We start from the raw sequence: 22,444 nt of genomic DNA, 5'->3' as shown, positions 1-22,444 counted from the left end.
ACCGCCCTGCCCTGGCCCGGCCCGGCCTGGCCTGGCCGCCGCCGGCCGCCCCGGCACCTTCACCGCCCGCCCGCGCCGCCGCCGCCGCTCCGCTCCGTGACCGCCGCCGCGGGAGCCGCCGCTTCCTCCCCGCGCCGGCCGGCGCCCCGCACGCCGCGGCCCGGCGGCGCCGCCTGCCGGCCGAGCCCGCGCCGCCGCGCAGCGAGCCGCGGGGGGGGGGGGGGGGGGGCGCCCCGCGCAGCCCGGAGCCGCCCCCGGCGGCGGCTGCCGCCAGCGCCGCTGCTCCCGCGCCTTCGCCCTCCGCAACCGCTCGGCCACAGCCCTAAGGGTGCGACGGTCGCCTCGCTCGGCAGCCTCGGGAGAGGAGCAGCAAAAATCGCTGCAGCGAGCGTTAAAGATTTGTCGGTATCTCCCCCCCGTCCCCCCCCCCCTCCTTTTTCTTTTCCGTGCATCGCTCGACCGCTTCTCCGCCCCGAAACTGGTAAGCGGCCCCAGCGCGCAGCACAGCTGCTGTCAAGCTCAAGCTCTTCGGCCTCTTCCTCGAGGTCGCCCACGCGTCTCCCCCGGCCCCGCTCCCCTCCCTGCTCCTGCGCCGGGCGCTTCCCCCCAGAGCCGTCGGGACCCCCAAAAGCAACTTATCGTGAAAGCCACCCGCGCTGCCACCGTGACTCCCAGCCTCCTTTTAGAGCGAGGAGCCTAGCAGAGGTTAAACGCTAGTGGAACCTTTTGTGAGGCAAAGAAAGAAAGTCTGGCTTTTTCTTTTGTAAGAGATGGAGACAAATAAAGACTTTATATGCTGCCAGTTGCACCTCAGAGTTGAAAGAGAGGTAAGGTTTGTTATTAGAGAGAAACGATGCCCGGGAGCAGCTGGCGAGGGCAGCCTGAGCCCCTGACAGGGGCAAAAGCAGGTCGATCTGGCAAGGTGATAAACGCACAGGTGGCTGGGAGAAGGGGAACGTAACCGCAGCGCTGCTCCAAAAAAGCACAAGCATCTGCTGTTCTAGGAGCTCTTATTTGTCCCCAAACACAGAACAAGGTGATTTGCCTGTGCTGAGGGAAACAACTTTAAAAGGGCTTATTAGGGGGAGGGGAGGAGGGACCAAAAACCTAGTAAGACGTTGTCCAAAGCGCACAGCAACAGCGGCCACATTTTCCAAAGAAAACACTCATCGCGAGCAGCCCCGTTTCTTGAGGCTCCAGGTCTGCTTTTCAGAAGCACTGGCCGTTCAGGCCTCCCACTGATTTAATCTGGAACTGCAGAGCCGCTGCCCCTCTGAAGAACGAGGCCAGAGGCACCATACCGCACGGGTCACCCAAGCCAGCTGCTTATTTTTTCTATTATAGAAGTTTACTAAGAGCAACACTTACAGAAATAGCCTAATAGCCTCAAGAGCTCCAGCAGAGGCAGGAGGGCTGCTGGTTAGAACATAAGTTCTGACTCACAATTCAGTTTTCTGGATGTAACCAAAAAAAAAAAAAACAAGAATAGGAACAGCAGCAAAGAACAGGGTAGAGATAAAGGAAAGTTATAAGGAAAGGCAGTGAAATAGCTGAACTGATTTCCCTGCTTGCTGCAGGAAGTTTTTTTGCTTTTGCTGTAACGCTGATGAAAGAAAACAAGGCCACTAGCAGGCGAGGATGTTAAGGCATCTGGACCCACGTTAGGTTTTCTGATGCCGGATTCCTTGGAACAACGCCCGTGGCTGAATGATACATTTGAAAGTGCTAAATTGTACCTGCTATTAATTCACAATGGTGGGAAAACCTCTTCACCCAAATAGAGAGCAGCACTTGGAAGCCAAAGATTGTTTTTTCTGAACCCATTGTCAATAAAAAACTACAAATAAGAATATAAAACGTCACGAAAATTGGATGCTTAGGGGTGTAGCCTGGAAGGATATTTGAATAATTTATCTTCTCTGTTATCCTAAAATATAGCCTGGGTGAAAGCCTGGAAAAAGAGCAAGTAACATCCCCGACTTCTCCTCAGCTCCGATCTCGTAGCGAAAGCGGCGCCAGGGCCGAGGTGGCTGCACAGAACCCAAGAGCCCGTGCAGGTAGGACAGTTCTTCACCAGATGTCTTAAAACACAGCGCTCTAATTTTAGAATCCGACCTTCAGCAGCTTCCCTTATGACAGCTATTCTGGCCTTTCCACTGCAAAATAATCACATCACTGGTGGCTAAACATCTTGAACAAGGACAGAATTCGAAACACACAATATGATTAAAACCTACATTATCACTGATGTAATATCCCAGAACCTATTACTGTTCTTGGGCAGCAGGAAAGAATCTAATTAAATGCTTGTTTAATATTAAATATACAAACTCAAATATCAATGTCGGACAGTAATTCAGCAATGTGCCAACTAGCAAATATATATCATTGATGAAGAAAATCACATACGTGCATGAACGCAGCTTGGGTTCGGGTTCGAAGCTCATAACTGCAATGGGAACACTGACAGGCCTCTAAAACCAAACTAGCAAGCTTTAAAAAGTAACTTTGGTTAAGTAGTTACAGTCCTGGAGTGTCAGCTGGAGTCCAGAAGTTCACTGGGAGACAGGATGGCTACTGTCTGCCCCAAGAATCCTGGTACTTACTGTACCAAAACATTACTCCCTGCAACTGTCGGGGGGCCCAATCATTTAGAGCAATATTTTACTAACATAGCCAGTGGCAACGAAACTAGCAAAGCATATACCAATTTGCAGCCAGCCTGACATAATGAAAATATCACTCCTAGTTACTAAAAACAAGCGAAAAGCACTCCTTACAAATCAACATCCTCCGAAATCGCTGAAGCAGAAGCGCAACAAAAGGGACTGCCGAATTACACACCGCTCCCCGAGGCCGCAGTGAAACGGTGCTCAGCCTTCTCCCGCTGCCACCCCGTACGCCACGCGCCTCCTGCGGCGGGCACGAAACACACGGCTATGTCAGGTCTTATTCTCCACGAGTCGCTCATCGAACTGCTTTTCCTGGTGCAGATCTCCTTTGTGTTCTTGGGACAGAGACAACTGGGGAAATTTATCAAAGCCAAAGCAGAAACATGAAACTGTGCGTTTGCCAGAGTACAGTGATTCCCCAAGGGGAAACGTGGCAGGAGGTGGGGGAGATTGATTTTCTGAGGAGTGATTATAAAGATAATTATTTTTTAATTACTCCAAACAGAATTTTAAAAGGCAAATAACAAACGAAGGCAACAGAGAAAAGACCAAGAGAGACAGCGAGGAAAAACAGAGAAAGTTTTCATGCTCAGGACTTACGTAAGAAGCCTCTGCTGCAGGGTGGGACAGATGAAAAAAAACGCAACACCCCCGACCCTTCCCTGTTGCAAGTCTTCCATTTTTCAGTATCATGCAGCAAAAGAGCAACATCTTCCCCAAAATGCTGAAGAGCTATTTTCAAGTCAGAGGTGCTGAATATGTTCCACCTGGTTGATAAACTGAGGTTTTTTACCGAAATTGATATTCTGAAGGAAAATAAAATATGGAATAGCACAGCATTTTTAGGTAATTAATATATTTTAACCCTAAAATATTTACCCTTGAATCCATTTGGCTCTGTTCTAGTCTCACCTTACAGTACAGAGAAAAAGGTTGTCTTTTTTTTTTTTTTTTTTTTTTTTTTTTTTACAAAAATGTATTTATTTTCTTCAGTCCAATGATACATTTATACAGAAAGTTACTTAAATAGCATCCAGTTTGCAGATATGTATTTAAAGTGTCACAATGAAAAATATCCATGTCACATGGTTTAAATTACAAGCATTTAGCATAAACTGGTAGTTATCTTTAACACAGGTGATTCATGTTGCCTTCTGCATAATAGAAAAGTTCAAAATTTCCTATTAACTACTATTTACAACATACCACGGATGTTTATAAAATTGGTGAGGAAAATGAAGTGCTGAAGGATAACATGATCATTTCATTTTCTGAAAACAAGCTGCCTTTTAGTTGCTTATTGTTATTATAAATTGAATCTAACTATTTAAAAATAATATTTTAAAAAAATATTAAAATACAGGATAAACAGATCCATTCCTCAAGTGTAACAAAAATATGTTTAAAATATAGGTGGTTGTTTGAAGTACAAAATATTGCTGCGTGTAAAGGGTAACATGGTTGTAAAACTACTCTTCAGGGTTTATAAAAATACAAAACAACTTGCATTTACTGAGTGCATAATTATACATTAGTGCAAACAAAAGCGTATCTAAATTCAAGACACAATTCTCAGAGATTTGCAGAGGTACGTAAAACATGAAATCTTTTCAGAGTCATGCGTATTGATCCCAAATCTCTATTAATCTTTTCCAAGCGATCTTCCAGGGCTTCCTAGGGAAAACAGTAGAAGAGGAGGGAGGAAAAAAATAATCATTTTATAATGAATAAACTTTATTTTATTCCTATATTATTCTTATTTTCAACAGCATTGTTTCTGATACATTATTAGCATTCTATTAGCAGCCATAACATAGAGTCAGTCCTGCACGTTTCTCATATTCTTTTTATGTATGTGTGTGTATTCATGTTTTTTGATTCCCCTCACTATCCCCACTGAGAGTCCGTCCTAAAAACAGACAAAAAACCCACCAAAACCGTTTCAGTGTTTTTTTCCCCCCCCCCATGAGAAATATGAACCTTGACAAACTTGGCAAGGTTTGGGACAGGTTGATACTCTGGGAGACACATTTAGGGAACAGCTGAGCGGTTTGTGAATGGCAATATTAATTCACTAGAAAGTACTTTTCCCTCTAAAACAGTTGATAGAGGGCCCTGGGATTACAATTGTGGAAAGCTGAAGTTGCAGGCTTCTCAGAGACATCTAAAACACAGCTTTGAGCCATTTGTGTTTATTATAAGAATCTGCAGAGCTTTCCCAAGAAGATGCTCTCCCATATTGCACCTATGATACTTATTTTCGCCTTTCTGTTTTCTTTATGCTTTCAAGTAGACAAAAACAAATCCCAACCAACCAAACTCCTCTGTTCTACAGCACCATGTCCTCTATGGAGCTTCAGGGATCTATGTCACAGTCGCTGACACTTTCTTAATGCATTGCCCTTATATACCTCTCGGTGTTACCACAAGGACAGATTATTCCTGTGGTAATTCTGAAAAACTGCTCCCGTGTACAAACAATGAAAATATAGTCTTATGAAGAATGTACAAGTTTCTACTTACATATACATACATATATATAAAATAAAAGATTTTGTTTGTAGGGGAAAAAAAAGCACAAGTGTTTGCAGGGCTAGTTATTCTGTTCTTTCCCGAATTACGGTCATTTAGATTGTCCTTATACCTTTATACATAGTGATTCTGCTTTATAATTAATTTGCAGGAACTTCCCCATTATCTTTTAATAACGTCTAGAGATCACCTTACATACGGATTCAAAATTCGGCCCAGTTCAGGAGCACTGCTCAATGGTATGGAAAAACCTCTCACAGTAATCATGCCTTATTTTATAGTAAAACTGTCATCTAAACTATATATTCTCAAACACTAGAAGAGCAACCGAAGAGAACAGTTATATGCAGAAGTTTTTTCACCTGATTTAATCTTGCTTGCAAGGTCATTCTTCCCCCAGAACAAGGTATTCGACTCAATGCAGCCTCAATCTAATAACAGAAAATACTTCAGCTGTAAACGATAGTTTCAAGAGCCAACGTAAGCCTTTCCAACCTTTAATCTTACAGGGGGAGAGGCAAGTTATCACATATGCATTACAAATACGCATCCAGCATCGTTCTCGGACAACAACTTTTGTTACCATAATACTATTCCATACACAACTGATGCAAAAACAGACATACAGAAGCTGACCATCTCAAGGATCATTTTGAAGAGAGCACACTGTCTTAGTTGTCAGAATAGTTTAGTGCACTAACCTTTCTTGCTTGAAAGGTTGATTTAAAACACTGTCTGGTAAGGAAGAAAGGAAACTCACTCCGACCCTTCCACCCACACTGTGTTTACGTTAGGTGATTCTCCTTTACCGGAGTTAGGGACAAGAAAGGACTGGAGTATCAGAAGCAGAGCAGGGAGACAGCGGGGCTCTCCCAGGGCAACACTGGAAATTATGCATGAACTTCAGCCACGCGTCACGTACGTATACCGCTACATCCCTCACCTCTCAGACAAACACTATATTTAGCCACAACTTTAAAATAAAAATAATCGTTGCCTGTTGCTTTTCCTGAGTGAGCTCATCAAAAAGTCTCTCCGTTTCAGCCAGAGTCTTAATCCTTGCTGTGTACTTGAAGTCTCCCTCACAAGGCGAAAGCGTTGGCTCCCGTTTCTGTGCTCTGCTCCTCTCGTCCCAAGCTGTCGTTTTCTTCGTTCCATTATTGAGGGATTCAGCACAAGGGCTCTGTCTGATACCTGAATGATGCCTCCCTATCAACAAAATAGGGCTCTTTTCATTTATTTTGTAATTCTCTATAACATTATTGCATAGGACAGAAAAAGAAACCAACAACAAGAAAAGCGATGTGATCTTGGATGTACGTAAGTGTAAACTGAAGGTAGCGAGTAGCAGCAAAGCCTCATTAGCTCGCCTTAGGCAAATTTCATGGAAGAATGCAAAACATTTGTATGGGTCATCTTTTGAGTGATCTTTACAAAACAACATATTTTTGGTTAACAATCAGACTACTATAATGTACTAATTAATAAGTACTTTTACTGGTACAAGACTTCAAAATGTCTCCATGTAGACTAGTTGTCATGAAAACACTAGTCTAAATAAATACATTAATATAAAACAAAAACAGAATATTGTGACAAAAATTAAAAAGAGTGAGAAAATATTTAATTCAATCATTAAAAAAAAATCGGAAACAACTAGCTTTATTATATTTACTCTTTGCTATTTGTAATGCAATGCTTAGTAATAGAACTCTATTAGCATGACTGAGCGCATACATCTTAATACAGATCCTAGCAAGATATGCATTATAATCGAGTTAAGCATCAGAAAACATATTGTCCTTCTTCCTCAATTGAATTATTTGTGTTGTTCTACTGTGTTTCTGCACACACACATATACATAAAAAAATACTGTACAAGTGGGACTTCTCTATCTCCAGTATTATAATAGACAAATAGTATAATAGGACAAAGGCTATACAGTAGGTAGAGGATTTTTAGAAGCTTATGCCATAAACTGTCCACTTTCTATTTGAACAACTGTTACCAACTGGGAAGAAATTATAGTAAGAGAAAATGTTTCTGTTGGGGGATTAAATTATGTTTTATAAATTTCAAATAGTACAGTTTCCCCCACTTTGATAGATTACCTTCTACATCATCTTGTGAGATAAACTGGAGCCTTTTTCTTGGATTGCTATGCTGTAAAGTAGATGTTGGAGCAGTTTCCAGGTCATTCAGAAGGATATCAAATCTACAAAGTAACAGGAAGCACACGACAATTACTCACTAAAAATAATTTATCATCTGAAGCAGTATTTTCTGTCTTTTCATCTTTATGGTTAAATAAGCAAATTGTTTTTAAACAACTTACACCCCACAGAAATCGAGTCTTCTACATACCGTTAATAGTTCCACACCTTGATATCCTCTTATCTGAGCACACTGAATTCACATGACTTCCTTTCAGAAGGATGCCAAACCCTCACTCCCAAACACACCGAGCTCCTACCTAGTCACCCACAAGAGCCATCAGACTGACGCTAAACATTTCTTCCTCTTCATGCATGTCCTACACTTTAACTGAGCCTGGTCACCAAAACTACCAGCCTTGCCAAACAAAGATACCCATATAAACTATAGGAACTAGGTCATTTACTAAAAAATTAATTTTTTTTTTTAAAACATTTTTTCCCTGTAGATTTATAAATGACATGCTAGGTAGATACTTTCATTTTGTATTTATATTTCCGGATAAGCTGCTTGTAGCTCTGGAAATACTCCACAGAACAATTCTTCCATAACTACTTTGTCACTGGTCAATATTGTGCCAATGTACGTAATAATAAACCCAACATTTCATCTTCGTGAATGCTAAATAAGGGAAATTGTTCTAGATTTTTCTTGTCACATTTCAGAAAATAAATCTAGCTTTATATATAGAAATCTTTGCATGACTCACATTTTCTAAGACTTTTTAAAAAGGAACAAGAAACAGCAGTAACAGCATTAAGCCTGTACAAACACACTGTTGTTAGAATTACCAGAACACAATTGTATTCACAAAATCCATACCTCGTCACTGTGTTTTCATTTTTGCTAAGCAAATGACTAAATCCAGGAGAGAGGTTCTCTTTTGGAGATCGTTTTGGGCTGTATGTCACAGACACTGGGGCCAACATTATCTCTCGTGTTGCTGTGAAAGTCAAAGTACATTTAAGTACCTAAGATTTTGCCCACTCAGGGGACCAACTGTTTAGGTCTTAAAATAATACTTTTCAAAAGCTATGCGTTTATTTAAATTATATGAAAGTGCATCACCACAGAGAAAAATGAAGATAAGCTTGTACAACTTTCACATTTTCTATGATTTACAGGCAAGCCTTTTTTTCAGATTTTCTATTAGAATAACGCAGAGTCCTATTTTTAATGTTTCTTTCCTCTAGAGCAGCCTACCATTACTTAAATACCTTTGCTTGCATTTTTTGAGTTTTAACACAAACCAAACATCAGAAAAGCACTTACTTGGAGTATTTGATTTCCTGTTTGAAGGAGGAAGAGAGGATGACCTCTGGCCACAAGGGGAGCTGTACCGTTTTGGTCTCTGCTGTTCTTTAGCTTTCTCTGGGGACCGATTAGCAACAAAAGAAGTTTCATCAAACCCAACAATTTGACGTCGAATGGATGTTTCTAATTAAAAAATAATAATAATAATGGTATCCTTTTTGATACTAAAACTCAAATATTCTCCTGTACTCAGCTTTTACTGTACAGACAGCACTTAGTCTGCCTCGTGTCAATATATTTGTGTTATTTGTGTTGCTTAAAATCTCACTTCCTGTTCATTATATTCATAAAACAGATAGTTAAACCACCTTATGAAAAAGTATGCTTTGGAGCATGCATGGGAGAAGTAATGCTAAATAAGACTAATTTGACAAGACAGTAGAAAGCAGAACAAAAATATTTTTTTGGAAGAGGTGGTTGGAATACCTGCCTGAACCAAAACCACAAGCATTTAGGGAAGACTCAAGGTTTTCTACTCACAAGCCTTCCTAAATCCCCATTATTAGCACAGCTCTGTGCAGTCCCACAGTATAGATGCCAGCTTTCATAATAAACATTCTGGTATTACACTATGAGAACAAAACTGAAGTGGAATTACAGCCAACCAGAACTCTTAGTTACTCCATTAATGTTTATAAATACTAAAATATTCTCAGAGAAAGGACAGACTAGCTTGAGGTTGCTGTTAGGCCTTTGCATTCCCTCGATTTTAAACAAGTCACTTGGCTGTATCATTTAGAATTTGCTTAGGAAAACTCCAGAAGTTTGCATGCTAGAGACTATTTTTATCTCATCCCATGAGCCTGACCAACTTTTATCCTGGAGATAACAAAACCAAGAGACATGCAAATGAAAAGCCACTAAAAACAAGTTCAGGAACATAAAAATAAAATTTACTAGCTGATGTGTCTTCTTTATCTGTCTGTGTACCCCAATCTTTAAATGCTTTTCCTTCTTCAAGTTCTTTAAAGGCTTTAATTATTGGTGTTTCTGGCATCTCGTTTTCCTTCTTCTCTGTTGTGCCTGAAGAGTCTTGTGAAGGGTCCTTTTCAGGAGGAGAATGGTGCCTTATATAATGTGGAAAAAAGAAAAAAAGAGGATCAAGCTTTTCTATTTTAATTGGGCTATCTCAACAGACAAAAACACAGAGAAATTTATTCAGAGCTGTATAGTTTGTTGCCAAAATAGGAACTTCAAGGTGCTTTTTAATTTCATCCAAGAACCTCAGAGGACTGTGTTACAGGCCAAAACAAGAATCTAAAGTTGAACGGTAATAGTTAAATTTGGCAATTTGACATTTTCTAAGTAATTAAAGCACACTCTTAGAGCCTAAAAACACGCTGACAGAGGCTCAAAAACTTCTGAGGAAGAAAAGAAATCTGCTGAGGAAATAACACCCTAAACAACTGAAGCTTCAGACCAGCAAAAAGCTGCAGCCAACCCCAACAGTTGAATACAACAGAGCACTTCCACATCCCAAGTCTGAGGGGAAACGGACACAAACATGTCAGAGTACATGAAGGCAATGGTACAAGACGCAGTTCAAGCTTTCTGGTATTTCAGGAAAGGTCCTGAAGGCTACAGCACCGCTGCTTGCTTCATATGTTAGCAAAGGAAGACAACTGTCTTGTTTTTAAGAGATGAAAATCCTATGAAAATCTGAGAAATTTTTTTTAGAACTCTATTTAAAACAACTACATGGACAAAATCTAGAAATACGAATCTAGTCAATTTTTGATGAAATTTTTAGCTATATTCCACTTTAATCATGGTGGAGATTGAAGGAAACCAGCTCACCTAGAAGGAATATAGGTTTCTTCTAGTCTGTTATCTTTGGGGCTTTCCTGGATTTCCAAAGGCTGGCCAGTGAAGATTGAATACTCCGCTCCCGGTATCAACCACTTCCGCCTGCTGACATCAGGAGTTGCCAGCTTGCTATGGGAATGAAAAACTTCAGAATTATGAAAAGCTTTGATTTTGTTTAATTTATGAAAATATGATTATTTATTCAAGTTAAGCGGAAACGATAACAACATAGAATTTACAACCAAATTGTAAATTCTACGGAAAAATAGCTGCTTTTAAAAACAAGTTCCTAAAGAAAAAAAAAAATTTTCCGATGTTGAAGTTTCAGTCTTAATTAGGCAGTATTGTCAGAGCACCACACAAATCTCCCTGTAAATTAAAACGTTGCTTACTTGGGACCCAGATCTGCGTAACATTTATTTCTCAATTAAAAAAGAAAAAACACAAGTTTGCTACTGACACCTCCACTAGTTCAAAGCATCTGACCCCGACTTTCCTTTTGACACAATTTATCAGTTGCTTAAAAACAAACAACGCCCCCCTTCCAAAACACCACTGCTGACAATCTGAGAAAGTGATAAACATTGACTAATCAAGGTCATCATATAAGTATTAAAAATACAAATTTTTATTCACTATAAAGTAGATATTTAAGGGAAAAAAAAAAAAAAAAAAGCTCTTGCTTATACAAACTATGAACCATAACCGTTGCTCTGTAAATTTACCCTGCCGTGCATTCAACTGGAATGAGGCTTCTTTGAGCCACCAAGATCAGATAGGGACAAACTAGCTTCCAAATCCATGGAGGTTCTTACATTGGGTTCTCCCCAATGAACATGAACCACAGCATTTAAGTCTTCCTTTTTTACCCTTTGTTGTTGAGACACCCTGTTCATAAATATTAAAAGAGCTCTAAGTAGAAAAACATCTCTGACATTTATTAATATGTAAATTACTTGGCTCATAATAATCATTAAAAATTAAACAAAATTTGCATATATTGTTCAACATATGCAAACAGACATTCCCCAAAACACATTACATTATCATTTTGTGCTTTTCCAGTATCAGTTCGGAATTGAGAGATATTTTTGTTTTTAAATACTAAAAAACAAAGAAAAAGACATCAACATCACCTCAGACAGAGACAAAGTTTTTCAGATCTTTATAAAAAACGAAGGGAGCAAAACAGAACACAGGCCAACTTCTGATTAACATAAATTCACAATCCAAACGAGAGTATGTATTTTAATTCAGCTTCTACACTACTCTCAGCATACCTGTACAAACTATATTTAGAAACACAAAAAGTAATAATTAGCCTCCAAAATCAAAGGCATAAGGGCACAAAGAAAACCTTTAACGTCTAATTGGACTATTAGATTTTATTCCTTAGATCTTTGGGGAGCATGGAAATCCTTATACAGTTGAGTAACCAATACATAATAAATGCTCAGGTTGAAGACTACAGAGATAAGAGTTTGCCAGATCACCCATATAGTATTTGATTTTTCAATAATTACTCGGCATGTGAAGTGTCTGCATTACATCATGTGTCTCTAATCCAGTTTAGCCTACGGATTCACACTCTCTTTACCCTTTTTTAGCCAAAACACATTAAAAGTTTTCTTAAAACACATAACCTGCTTTCACATTGTTGGAATATTCACTTACTTGGCACAAGAGGTTCTTAAACGACTTTCAGTAATATGACGAAGTTTCAACATATTTTCATGTTCTACCTGCTTAAGTTGAGCTTCAAGTTTTGAAATTGTTCTAATGTGAAAGCAACAACAACAACAAAAAAAGGACAATTTAAAAGACATTACAGAAACATAAGAGTACTCTTAGAGTATTAAAATACGTTTTGCTCATTTTTATTCATATATCCTGGGTAAAGCAGGAGAAGAACAAGACAAGAACAAGAGTAACCGCTACATTTTCATCATCTATTTATAAATACATATTTATATATTTGAGCTAGGTTACCTAAATTAAACCAAGAGCTAAAAGACGCACCAGGAGATACTGCTGTAGATGAAAGCATTCAGTGCAGAGGGGGTTGGAAAAAAGGAAGAAAAAACATCTGTTTTTCCCCTTGAAACAATGCATTTATCCCCCACTCAAATTTTAATGTGTGGCTTATTCTCCTGTGTGTTACTTTGGTAACTCCACGACCAATCTGCTGCTCAGGCTCTTCATGTGCTTTGCTCCCTCCCATATACTGCAGTACACATCTTCAGTGAACCAGCCCTTGGTAATGCAACACAATCTTATGCATTTCCTGCTTGGAGGATCCCTTAATAGAATACAGGTTTTTGCAGTAGGAAAAATTCCCCTAGCCTGGAATGGCCCCTACCTAGCAGCATCCACAAACAGGTGGGAACAATAAAAACAGTAAGAGAAATACTAGACTGAACTGTTCTTCACAGTATCTTCATTTCCTCAACAGTACCAACAAAGATTGTAGGACGAGTGTTGGATTTTGACTTCCTTCTACTCCTTCTTTATATTCTTTCTATTCTTTTTCTTTAAAAAAATCAGATGACCTGAACAGCAAAGAAGAGAACTGTAACATTTGTAAGAGCATCACATTTGTTCTTATGGTTTTGGCTGAAGACTACGCACAAGTTGGTAAGACTACGCTTGGTGGTAATGACCTTTTGAATGGATTCTAAGGTGAAACTGGTAGGCACGTTTCTAGAAAAATCATGGAAAATTATGCATGAAGAAAAAAGGCATATCTATTCCTCTTGGTCTTTTTAACTTTGGATATCTGAGCGCCAGCTGCTCATATAAACATAGAAAATAAAACAATAACAGCACATAACCACAAAAGAAACTCAGAGGAAGTTGAATGATGTGGGACATCAGCTCATGATGCCTGCTCTGGAGCCCTCTCAAAACTAAGTCCTCACCTCCCACCTCTCTAGACTTCTCTGAACAAATGCACTGTTTAACAGCCTTGACAAAGAGTGGCTGAGAAATCTCAAATGGGAAGACATGTTCATAGCCCTAAATCCCTTGATGGTCACACATGTCCCTCCTAGAGCCTACTCAGGGGGTATAAGCTCAATAGATTTCTGTTCTCCCAACCAGAGTTGAGATCCAAGCAGCAAAAGGGACATACACAGGAAAAAAATATTCCTGCTGTATACATGGAACACCTTTCTGTCCTTTATTCATGCCTAGGAACCATAATCTTAAACAGCAAACCCCTGTCAGCACCCTCGCTGCTGAAAACCAGAACAGGTTAGCTGAAGATGGGAGCTCCTGAGGAGGCAACTGCAGTAGTAAAAGCTTGAGCAGAGGACTGGCTGGACTAGCTGAGCGACAGTCTAAATTACATCCCATTGGAAGCGGCTGTGATCAAGGAAGTAAAAATCACATTTCCTAAGATTCTTAAAATGTCTGCAAAGTAACACAAAGCAACATAAGATGTTTAAAAGAGGCAATTAAAATTGTAAGATAGACTACCATCTCATGACCTAGCAGTACATGTTACCTATGCCATAGCCTATATTTCATAGTGTTAAAATTTAAAACATTTTAGACCGTTTCAGAATTACCTTTTCAAATCAGAAATCTGGGTGTTTGCATCAAGCAATTTGTTTTCAGTTGCATTTAATGTATCCTACAAAATACACAAGGAAAAAAAGTAACAAGTTCAAAAACTTCATAAATATATAAAAATGCATAACTCTACATCAATTCTGAAAATAATACATAAACTATGTCCTCCTATTTGAAAGGAAATTCCATTAAAGTTCTTTGGCTTTGCAGTACTTTTGCTGACCATGACTGGAATATCATTAACAAAAGAAGATATTCTCTGATATATTCTAAACTCCCTCTTCTCTCCTTTCTAGAGCTCTGAAGACACAGTAAGAAGTTATCAGTTAAAATAAATATGAATCTCTCCATCTGATCTTTTCCTAAATAGATAAGTTAATTCAGTCAATTCTATGGCACATATTAGCTCAGAGATATTTGCATGGAACATGTTGGCCTTCAAAAACAGATGATAAAGAACAGCTTGTTCTGTCTCCTCATTTATAGTTAGATAGCTGGATATTCTTACAGAAGTTATGTAATAAAGATTTTACAAAAAGAAAAAAAAGTTTCCATATAACATTAACTAGTGTATTACCTACCTTTACTCTTTCATGTTCTTTTCCAAGGGAGTCATATTCTCCTAAAAGCTAAAAATAAAAGTAAATAGAATTGAAATTTTTGTTGACTTTTGCAAGTAAAATTATCTTGCTTGCTTGTCTAATGTTTGCATAAGCACTATGAGGATATAGAGTGTATTTGATTTTTCTAGAAAAAAATTTCAACGTTATTTCTTAATCTCTAGTTGTTCTAATCAGAAAGAACTATAGGAGGAACAAAAGCAGATAGAACTACTTACACATCCTACTTCTAATTTTCAAATGATTTATCTCTAAAGGAACTGAAGGAGCTGAAAGAACTAGTGAAATTCCTCATTGACTTTAAAGCTGACTTTACACTTTAGCCAATATTTAAGTACTTCTGAAATTTCAATTGTTAAAAAAGAAAGAAAGAAAAGAAGAGTTAAGCATCTAATAGCTTTTCTAGCTAATAGCTATTTTGCCAAGACAAATCCATTTCAATATACTATAAAGCTATTGCTGAAGAATCAGAGGGCACAATCCCTTTGATTCAGCCTGAAATAATACGTACAATTTGTACCGTGCGGCCAAGTTGTAATGAGTTATTAAAGAGAAATTCAGTCTATCCCCACTAAGCTTAAAAGACAAAGAGAGAAAGAAACCTTGTTCTGAATTTAACCCTGAAGGTGCTGCGCCTCCAGATACACAGACAGTAAGCTAATAAGATACCACAAAGGCATTAACTGCTGGAGACAGCAGAAACTGAGTAGACAGAGACTCGTCCCTCTGCAGTTGCAAACCACCACCTAGCTGGCCATCTGGACTTGAAAACTATAAGCAAATTGTTTCCTGTAATACCTCTAAAAGGAAAATGAGCTAACAGCTTAAAGAATAATAAAATACCTGAAATGAGCTACCACAAGTGTTATCATATGTAGCTCTAACAACACACAATGAGTTCTTTACCAGTGACCAAAGTACATACTTGCTGCCTTAGACAAGTTTTAAAATGTCTATTAGGTTTGTAGGATCGCTACTACTAAAGTCAAATGCATGTTTCTCTTCTTAGATGCCCATTAAGATTTTACAGTGGTAAACTGAGCGGTTTGCCAAAACATCAAAGACTTGCTGAGTTCATAATGTGCAACAGTAAACATTATTGCCTATTTTCTTACTTACATTCTGAAACATTTTATTTTCTTCCTTTAGCTTTGTATCTTTATTATCAGACAACTTGTAAGCTTTTTCAAATGCTTCCTCTAGATCTTTAAGCCTTGATTTTAGTCGACTGATAGTGTTATCCTTCTCTTTATTACTTGTGCGCATTTCTTCAATACGTTCTTGCAAAACTTTGGAAGTACTACTGACCGCACAAAAGCGTTCCCTCCACTCTGTCTGCAGAAGAAAGACACCACTCATTTTAATGCTTATCCGTTAGATTTTTGATTTCAGTACAAGGCATAATCTAAAAAACCCCTAAATGGAAAACAGGGGTACATCTGTACATGAGCTACAAGTAGGAAAGATTGTTTTGCTCATTTCTATAAAGACGTAAAACAAAGACTGAAGACCCACAAAACGATGCTCATTTTATATGACTTAAAATATCTACAAGTTAGGCCTCTAATCCCAGCTGACTGTCTTGCTTCCCAAGACAGAAACATGTTTTTGTAAAAAAAAAAAAAAAAAAAAAAAGGTGAATTGCTTCGTCCAGTTGTCTAACTTTCTTTCCTTCAGCTACAGCAGGAATCTTGACAGCTGGCTAAAACCAGGTGGCAGTTCCCAGACAGCTACAGTTATGTCAGCTGAATCCCAACTCCTAGATCCATTTTTTTTTTTTTTTGGGGGGGGGGGGGGAAGAGGAGGAAGAAAGGTCCTGTTCTTTGACCAAAAACCACAACTATACAGTCATCAAAGAGCTGGTCTGACCTAGCTAGAAAGACTATAGAAATACATGCAGAAAGAATTTTTTTCCCCCCTCTGTGTGCATGAGATTTGCTAATATCGCACAGATGGAATAAGAAACCCAAAAGGAAGTAACAAAGATGTTTTTCCTTTCCTTTGTCCACTAGCTGTTTTACTTATTTGATTTTGTTCTAAAGGGAGACGTCAGAAACACAGCATAAATATTTTACCATTGAACTTTGTTTGGTCCTCAATAACCTGGAAAGGCAATCTGTGTATATACGGTTGTTTTTACACAAAATTGACGATTCTTAGCCAAAACTCAAGTAGGGAGTCTAAGAAACACAGCTAGGAAAGTCACCTGTGTAACATCTGGGCTGATACCATGCATTAAGAAGAAAGGTTGAAAACAAAACAGAGGAAAGAAAGATCTAGATTAGAATAACAAGTAACAGGTGCATTCTCTTACCATTTTAGCTAATAGGCACCTTTAATTAATGTATGTCACCAACAATATATACTTACCACTTGCTTTTCTAGCATATTATTCTTATTTTCAAGAGCTCTCATGCGAGCACTTGCTTCATTCAGAGCTGCATCTAACTGGTCACACCTATTTAAAAGATAAAGTTCAAAAAAAAAATCCTGAATTTTTTAAATAAGTCTGCAGTCTATAGCCTCTTGTCCCTCTCTCAAAAAAGAAAAAAGAAGCAATCCAATTATATTAAAAATAGACACTGAGAAAATACAGACAAGCAGCACCCACGTGGGGAAGCAAGCGGGCAGTCACCATCTTATATCGATAGCACGCAACAGAGGAGAACAAGAGCTGCCATGTAGCAAAACTACAACTCAAGAACACATAACTTACCAGGATATTTTTTAGTCTGGACTCCAAATCTGACACCTGCTACTCATCAAAAGGAGCACCAAACTTTTCCATGATTATAAATTACCTTGCTCTTATACTCATGCAACCTTAAATCCCCCACCTTGCGCCTATACATAACGACACGTCCCGTCTTTTCCCCCCGCCTCGTTCCAGCGCGTGCAGCGCGCTCTACCCTGTGGTAATAAGCTGCTGCTATTCAATACGTCACGGCTTGATTGCGGGCCGCTTTGTGAACACTGCTCTGACTACAGCCGTATTTTCTCGTTGGCTTTCCTACGGCATTCAGCCCAGCAGCGTCCAAGGGTTTTAGAGTCATCACTCGCTCTTTACCTCAGGCCCGGGAGGTGATAGCGCCGTGTCATCCCCGCTCGCGCCTGGGGGGAACGGAGCTCTCCTGCCTCAAGCACCTCCACTAACCGGAGGGGCCCAGCCTGTGACGCCTTCCCATAGTCTTCAGGCTCCGCAGCGAGCGCTAAGCGTCCGCGAGGGCGCTGGTGCTCGCGGCCCGCAAGCGGCCGACAGAGGCGCCGCTGGCTCAGAGCACAGGAGCTCCAGAACCAAAAGCAGCTGAGACGCACCAGGGCAGAGCTCCACTTCAGCTAATTGATGATGCTATGTGATAATTAATGACTGAAATCATATCGCAAGCTACTTGTAACTGAAATGATGACTGCTCAGAAGACACTTTTAATAGACAGGACCCACTAGTGCTAGGAGATGAGTACAAAAGAGTCCCAGTTACCCACACACTGTTCCAAGTATTCTGAAGAACATAAATTTAGATAGTTAAAACATCTGACAAAATTGATAATATGTGCTTTGACTGGCAATAACGATATTAAAATATATAGAGATATATATGCACCTGTATATCTCACGCTGAACCTCTATACATGGCAAACATTCAACTTATATCCAGCAGACCAGAGGTGAGGCACACAGCCTCCACTGGTGATATCTGGATAAAGAGCACTGACTGGCAAAAGTATCAAAGAAGTCAGTTTTATCGAGCGGCTAATAAATCCAACACAGCTCCTGTATTATCTGTAGCGTTGACAGGAACAATAAAGAGGGATGATGTTCACCAGCACGACAGGCAAGCACAGCCTTTCCATGTAGACACCTCCATTACAAATTGCTTTGCTCTAGCTCAGCCTGCCAGCGTTTCTTGAGCAAAACTTCTACTGCTTTCAGCAGCAGTAAAGTCAAACAAGGCACAAAACCTTCTGTCCAAACATCACGCTTGCTGCCTAACAATAATTTTAAACTAATGCTCAACAGACGCAAGAAGTCTTCAGAACTGAAGAGTGAAATAAACTTCAAGACATCCTAAACAAACGCATGTAGTTTTTTAAGCTAGGAAAAACATTATGCAACAGAGAGAGAGGACAAACAAGGACAAAGAGTACCTGTCAGTAAGATTTTGATTGATTTTCTTCAAATCTTCAGCGGAAGCATTTTTATGGCTTGCCTCTAGCTGTTGTTTTAAGCTATGTATCTCGGCATCATAGTAAGCTCGTAGATCAGCTATGTGTCGAGCATGCTTTTCCCTCAAGTTCTGCCTAATCCTGTTTTTAAATTAAGAAGAAAAAAAATCCAGCTATCCACATGACCATGCACTGCCAGCTGTATGCATTATATATGATAAACTCTGTACTAAAACTCTTAACAGCGCTTGGTTGTGGTCCAATTCAAAGTAAAGCAAAGAAAGCTTTGTCATTTAAGGCAGTGGTGACAGCCCCCTCAGGCTTGCATATAGGTATTTACATCAAGAACACAAAGCTTTATTTACTCTCTCTCCCCACTCTTTCCTCCCCTTGCTATGCACTAGAAAATATGTATATAAAATTAAAATAGGAAAACTCACAAATTGAACTTTCTTGAAACCATGACCGCTACATAAGCCACCAGACGTGGAATATGCGCCAGGTCTGCTTGTCCCTGTGCAAATCAGGAGAGCTACAACAGACAGTGGGGAACGTCTGCTTTTCCTAAGTAAAGTAACTTGTTGCTTACCATTTGACCCTACGCAGGAAAACTTACATACGCTATAGAACTTTGAAATTCACTGCCAAAATTAACTCCTTCATACACCCTATGGAATAAGCATGTATTTTTATACTAATGTATAAAGGTAAGTAACCAAAGCATGAATACATAGAAAATTGCTTTGCCTTCCAGTTAAGGCTCTGACCTTGGGGGACAAGGAGACAGAGCTCAAATGCTGTCTCATAGATCAAACAGTATGGTCCCAAGAAAGACGTTTCATCTCTTTGTAACCCTCATTTACAAAAACAGAAAAAGACTGTTCTGTCTACAAACCACTTATCCTTCGGGAGGGGAGGGGGGGAACCCACCCTGCAATGTTCTGAGCTCACAGAACTCCCATATTCTGTTAATTTTACTAGTATTTTTAAGTTTCACTTCTTTCATGAAAGGACCAATGCTACAGTTTTAAAAAAAAATTAAAACAAATAAAAGTCTTACTTGGATAATATCACAGGGTCTTCAAAAGATGCCACTGAAAGACTATATCCTGGTACACTGTTGTCAGCACAATGAGTAACAGAAGATGGAGTTAGAGTCAATGTTTCTTCCTCTTCAGTGTTGACTAAAATATCATTACTAGCATCAGCATACACCATTGGAAAAGGACAGCTGGTCTTGTTTTCATTTTGAAATGGGTGACTTTTCCAGGGGTCCAAATGCACAGGTCTACTGCTGGCAGGATATTCTGGAGAATCACCTAGGTGAGATGAATTGCTTGTCTGTGAAAAAGAGTCTGTGTCACAATGACTTGAAACTCTGGGCTCTGCCATAGAGTCTGGAGAAAAAGGAGCTGTCTCTTCAGGAATATTGAAAAAATAGTGTCCTGGATTCTGCTGTCCTGGTTTCATATGCAGGGTTGGGTCCAACGTCAAGATCTAGGAAATAAGTTAGAATGCTAAGAAGTTGTGATTTAAACATTTGATTTTATATCTTCAGATAACTCCATTTATTAGTACTCTGTATAATAATACGTTGCAGGAATTATACTGGATATTACTACAATTATTTGGTAGTAACAAGCAAGAGCGCAACTGATGGAAACTGCAACAGCTCAGAGGATGACACGCATTCTCAATGTTTGCAACTCAGGTTTCTGAGTCTCCATTAAGAACAAAAAACATATCTAACAACCATAGCTGTCTAGAAAGCCTTAGAAATTTCAGCCGCGTATATAGAAGAACTGTGACATCTGTGGGCAGCTTAAAACAACAACTTTCGTACAGTCATTGATCACTTCATGAATAACTTACCTAAGTAGATGGCTATGTGACTATCTTATTTTATACAAGAAAAAGCTGACAGGCGTATCATGGAAATAGTTATAATAAGAAACAGATACTATAAAGAGCATTTCCACAACCTGAGCCTCTTACGTCTGAGGGGTGGAAGGAATTTGCCTTGTGGGAAAGAAGCGAGAAAACCCCATTTATCTTAACTGCAGGCCCACATGCAGTTCATCAGCTGCAGCCTCAGCATCAGTAGGTTTGTTCCTGCACCATCCCCAAGGCCGTGCTGTAAAGGTGCTCGTTTTCCCAGGACATCCTTATAGGTTCTTTTCAGCTGGATCGCTTCCCAACCTGGTGCATCACACAGCCACACACAGTGCTGTTCCAGCCTAACACTGGAGGTGGCAGCAGGGGCTGATTAATGTGAAACCAGCCTGTGACCTATCACACCTTCAAACTGAGATATGAGATAAATTGAAGTTACCTCTGGTGGGTGACTTGACTGTGAAGATGACATAAAATTCCAGTCCGGCAACTGCTTGTTTTCCTTTTGCCTTTTATGATAAATATCCTTCAATGATGACGGCTTTACTTCATCAGCAGAAGGCAACTGAAACAGACAAAAGTGCTATATTATTTTTCCTGAATACAGTCCTCCTTACCCAGGATAGATAAGCAACTTTTACCTAACAAAACGGTTTAGAGCAGAAAAAGGCTTCATTCAATGAACTCAATTTTTAAAAGGATCTTTAATGAGGCATATATACCTTTAATACACTAGTCTCTTTCCCTCTCTCTCTTACACAAACATATACACACAAACTTTCCTTTAAATGACAAAAGACAGACACTGAATTCCAAGTGAAGTTAGCTGGGGTAAAAGAATAATGAAAGAACAGACTATAAGAAAATACGCTAACAAAAGATTTTTCCACAGAAAGTTCACTTCTGAAGGACTGAGTCTTGCCATGGTAGAAAAGAGCAAAAACGACAAACTACTATTATACATGTTTTTAAAGCTGTCTTAACTTTACCTGATCTGGTGATACTTTTGTGGAGAAAATGTCAGTGAATTCATTTCTGAAGTTCTCAGGTAAAGAGTGATACATCTCCTTTTCATCTAGTTTCCAGTATGAAAGTCCTGATGAGAAGAGACATTGAAAAATATATATATATTACAAGTTTCAAGCTTACAGCTATGAAACAGGAACCCCAAAATCCATTAATAAGATGTTATTCTGGCAGCCTCATTCTACTTTATTAAGTAATGTGGTATTCATTATTTGTAACTATTCCTTACAAATCTTACTAAAGTACTTGTTAGCAGAAGTTAAAAAAAAAAAAAACTTCATGCAAAGCACTAGGGATATAAATTAGCATTGCATCATACAGCATCATTAACCAAATCTAAAAACTAGGGAAATTTATTTACTCGTTGGTGTCAAAGGTCAAATTCCCATTTACCACAAATTGTCATACTTCTACTGATTTCAGTAGAGCGCTGACCATTCATACTGCCCACAGAATAATCCCAAACAGCCACCTGACATTACCAACTCTTTGGTTTGGTAGTCAAAAAGACTTGCCAGCATGCAAAAGACAGACTAGCAGGACTGAGAGAGATGACACGGGGGGAAAGGCAAACAGCCCCACTCCCACTGCCATTTCTTATGTGTCCCTCTCTCAACCAAGTTGTAATG

The 22,444-nt window shown here is 39.3% G+C and overlaps 1 protein-coding gene and 1 long non-coding RNA gene across 17 annotated transcripts in view; one reads left to right on the top strand and one right to left on the bottom strand.

Annotated features, from left to right (window-relative positions):
- The first annotated feature begins 237 nt into the window (after window positions 1-237).
- Window positions 238-9,636, top strand: LOC138061407 (uncharacterized). The gene is made up of 3 exons (XR_011135134.1): window positions 238-481; window positions 1,939-2,057; window positions 8,719-9,636. It is a non-coding gene; the product is annotated as an uncharacterized lncRNA (long non-coding RNA).
- Window positions 3,571-22,444, bottom strand: part of MPHOSPH9 (M-phase phosphoprotein 9) — a 32,608-nt gene continuing 13,734 nt past the window's right edge. For 13 of the 16 annotated variants that reach the window (XM_068911306.1, XM_068911307.1, XM_068911314.1 and 10 more), the window contains 17 exons: window positions 21,779-21,885; window positions 21,229-21,354; window positions 19,957-20,393; window positions 18,879-19,037; window positions 17,103-17,190; window positions 15,852-16,067; window positions 14,694-14,741; window positions 14,109-14,173; window positions 12,214-12,315; window positions 10,531-10,668; window positions 9,631-9,800; window positions 8,692-8,856; window positions 8,242-8,362; window positions 7,317-7,420; window positions 6,202-6,413; window positions 5,567-5,635; window positions 3,641-4,346 (listed from right to left, as the gene is read on the bottom strand). In XM_068911306.1, coding sequence (XP_068767407.1) covers window positions 4,245-4,346; window positions 5,567-5,635; window positions 6,202-6,413; window positions 7,317-7,420; window positions 8,242-8,362; window positions 8,692-8,856; window positions 9,631-9,800; window positions 10,531-10,668; window positions 12,214-12,315; window positions 14,109-14,173; window positions 14,694-14,741; window positions 15,852-16,067; window positions 17,103-17,190; window positions 18,879-19,037; window positions 19,957-20,393; window positions 21,229-21,354; window positions 21,779-21,885 — 2,429 coding nt within the window. In that variant the 3' untranslated portion in view covers window positions 3,641-4,244. Of the gene's footprint in view, window positions 4,347-5,566; window positions 5,636-6,201; window positions 6,414-7,316; window positions 7,421-8,241; window positions 8,363-8,691; window positions 8,857-9,630; window positions 9,801-10,530; window positions 10,669-12,213; window positions 12,316-14,108; window positions 14,174-14,693; window positions 14,742-15,851; window positions 16,068-17,102; window positions 17,191-18,878; window positions 19,038-19,956; window positions 20,394-21,228; window positions 21,355-21,778; window positions 21,886-22,444 lie in introns of all 16 variants that reach the window. The other 3 variants (XM_068911309.1, XM_068911310.1, XR_011135133.1) reach the window with 2 other exon arrangements.

The sequence above is a fragment of the Struthio camelus genome, chromosome 17 (genome assembly GCF_040807025.1).
Source record: "Struthio camelus isolate bStrCam1 chromosome 17, bStrCam1.hap1, whole genome shotgun sequence".
Classification (NCBI taxonomy): Eukaryota; Metazoa; Chordata; class Aves; order Struthioniformes; family Struthionidae; genus Struthio; species Struthio camelus.
The sequence above is the reverse complement of the archived record's forward strand: the minus strand, read 5'-3'. Positions and strand labels throughout refer to the sequence as shown.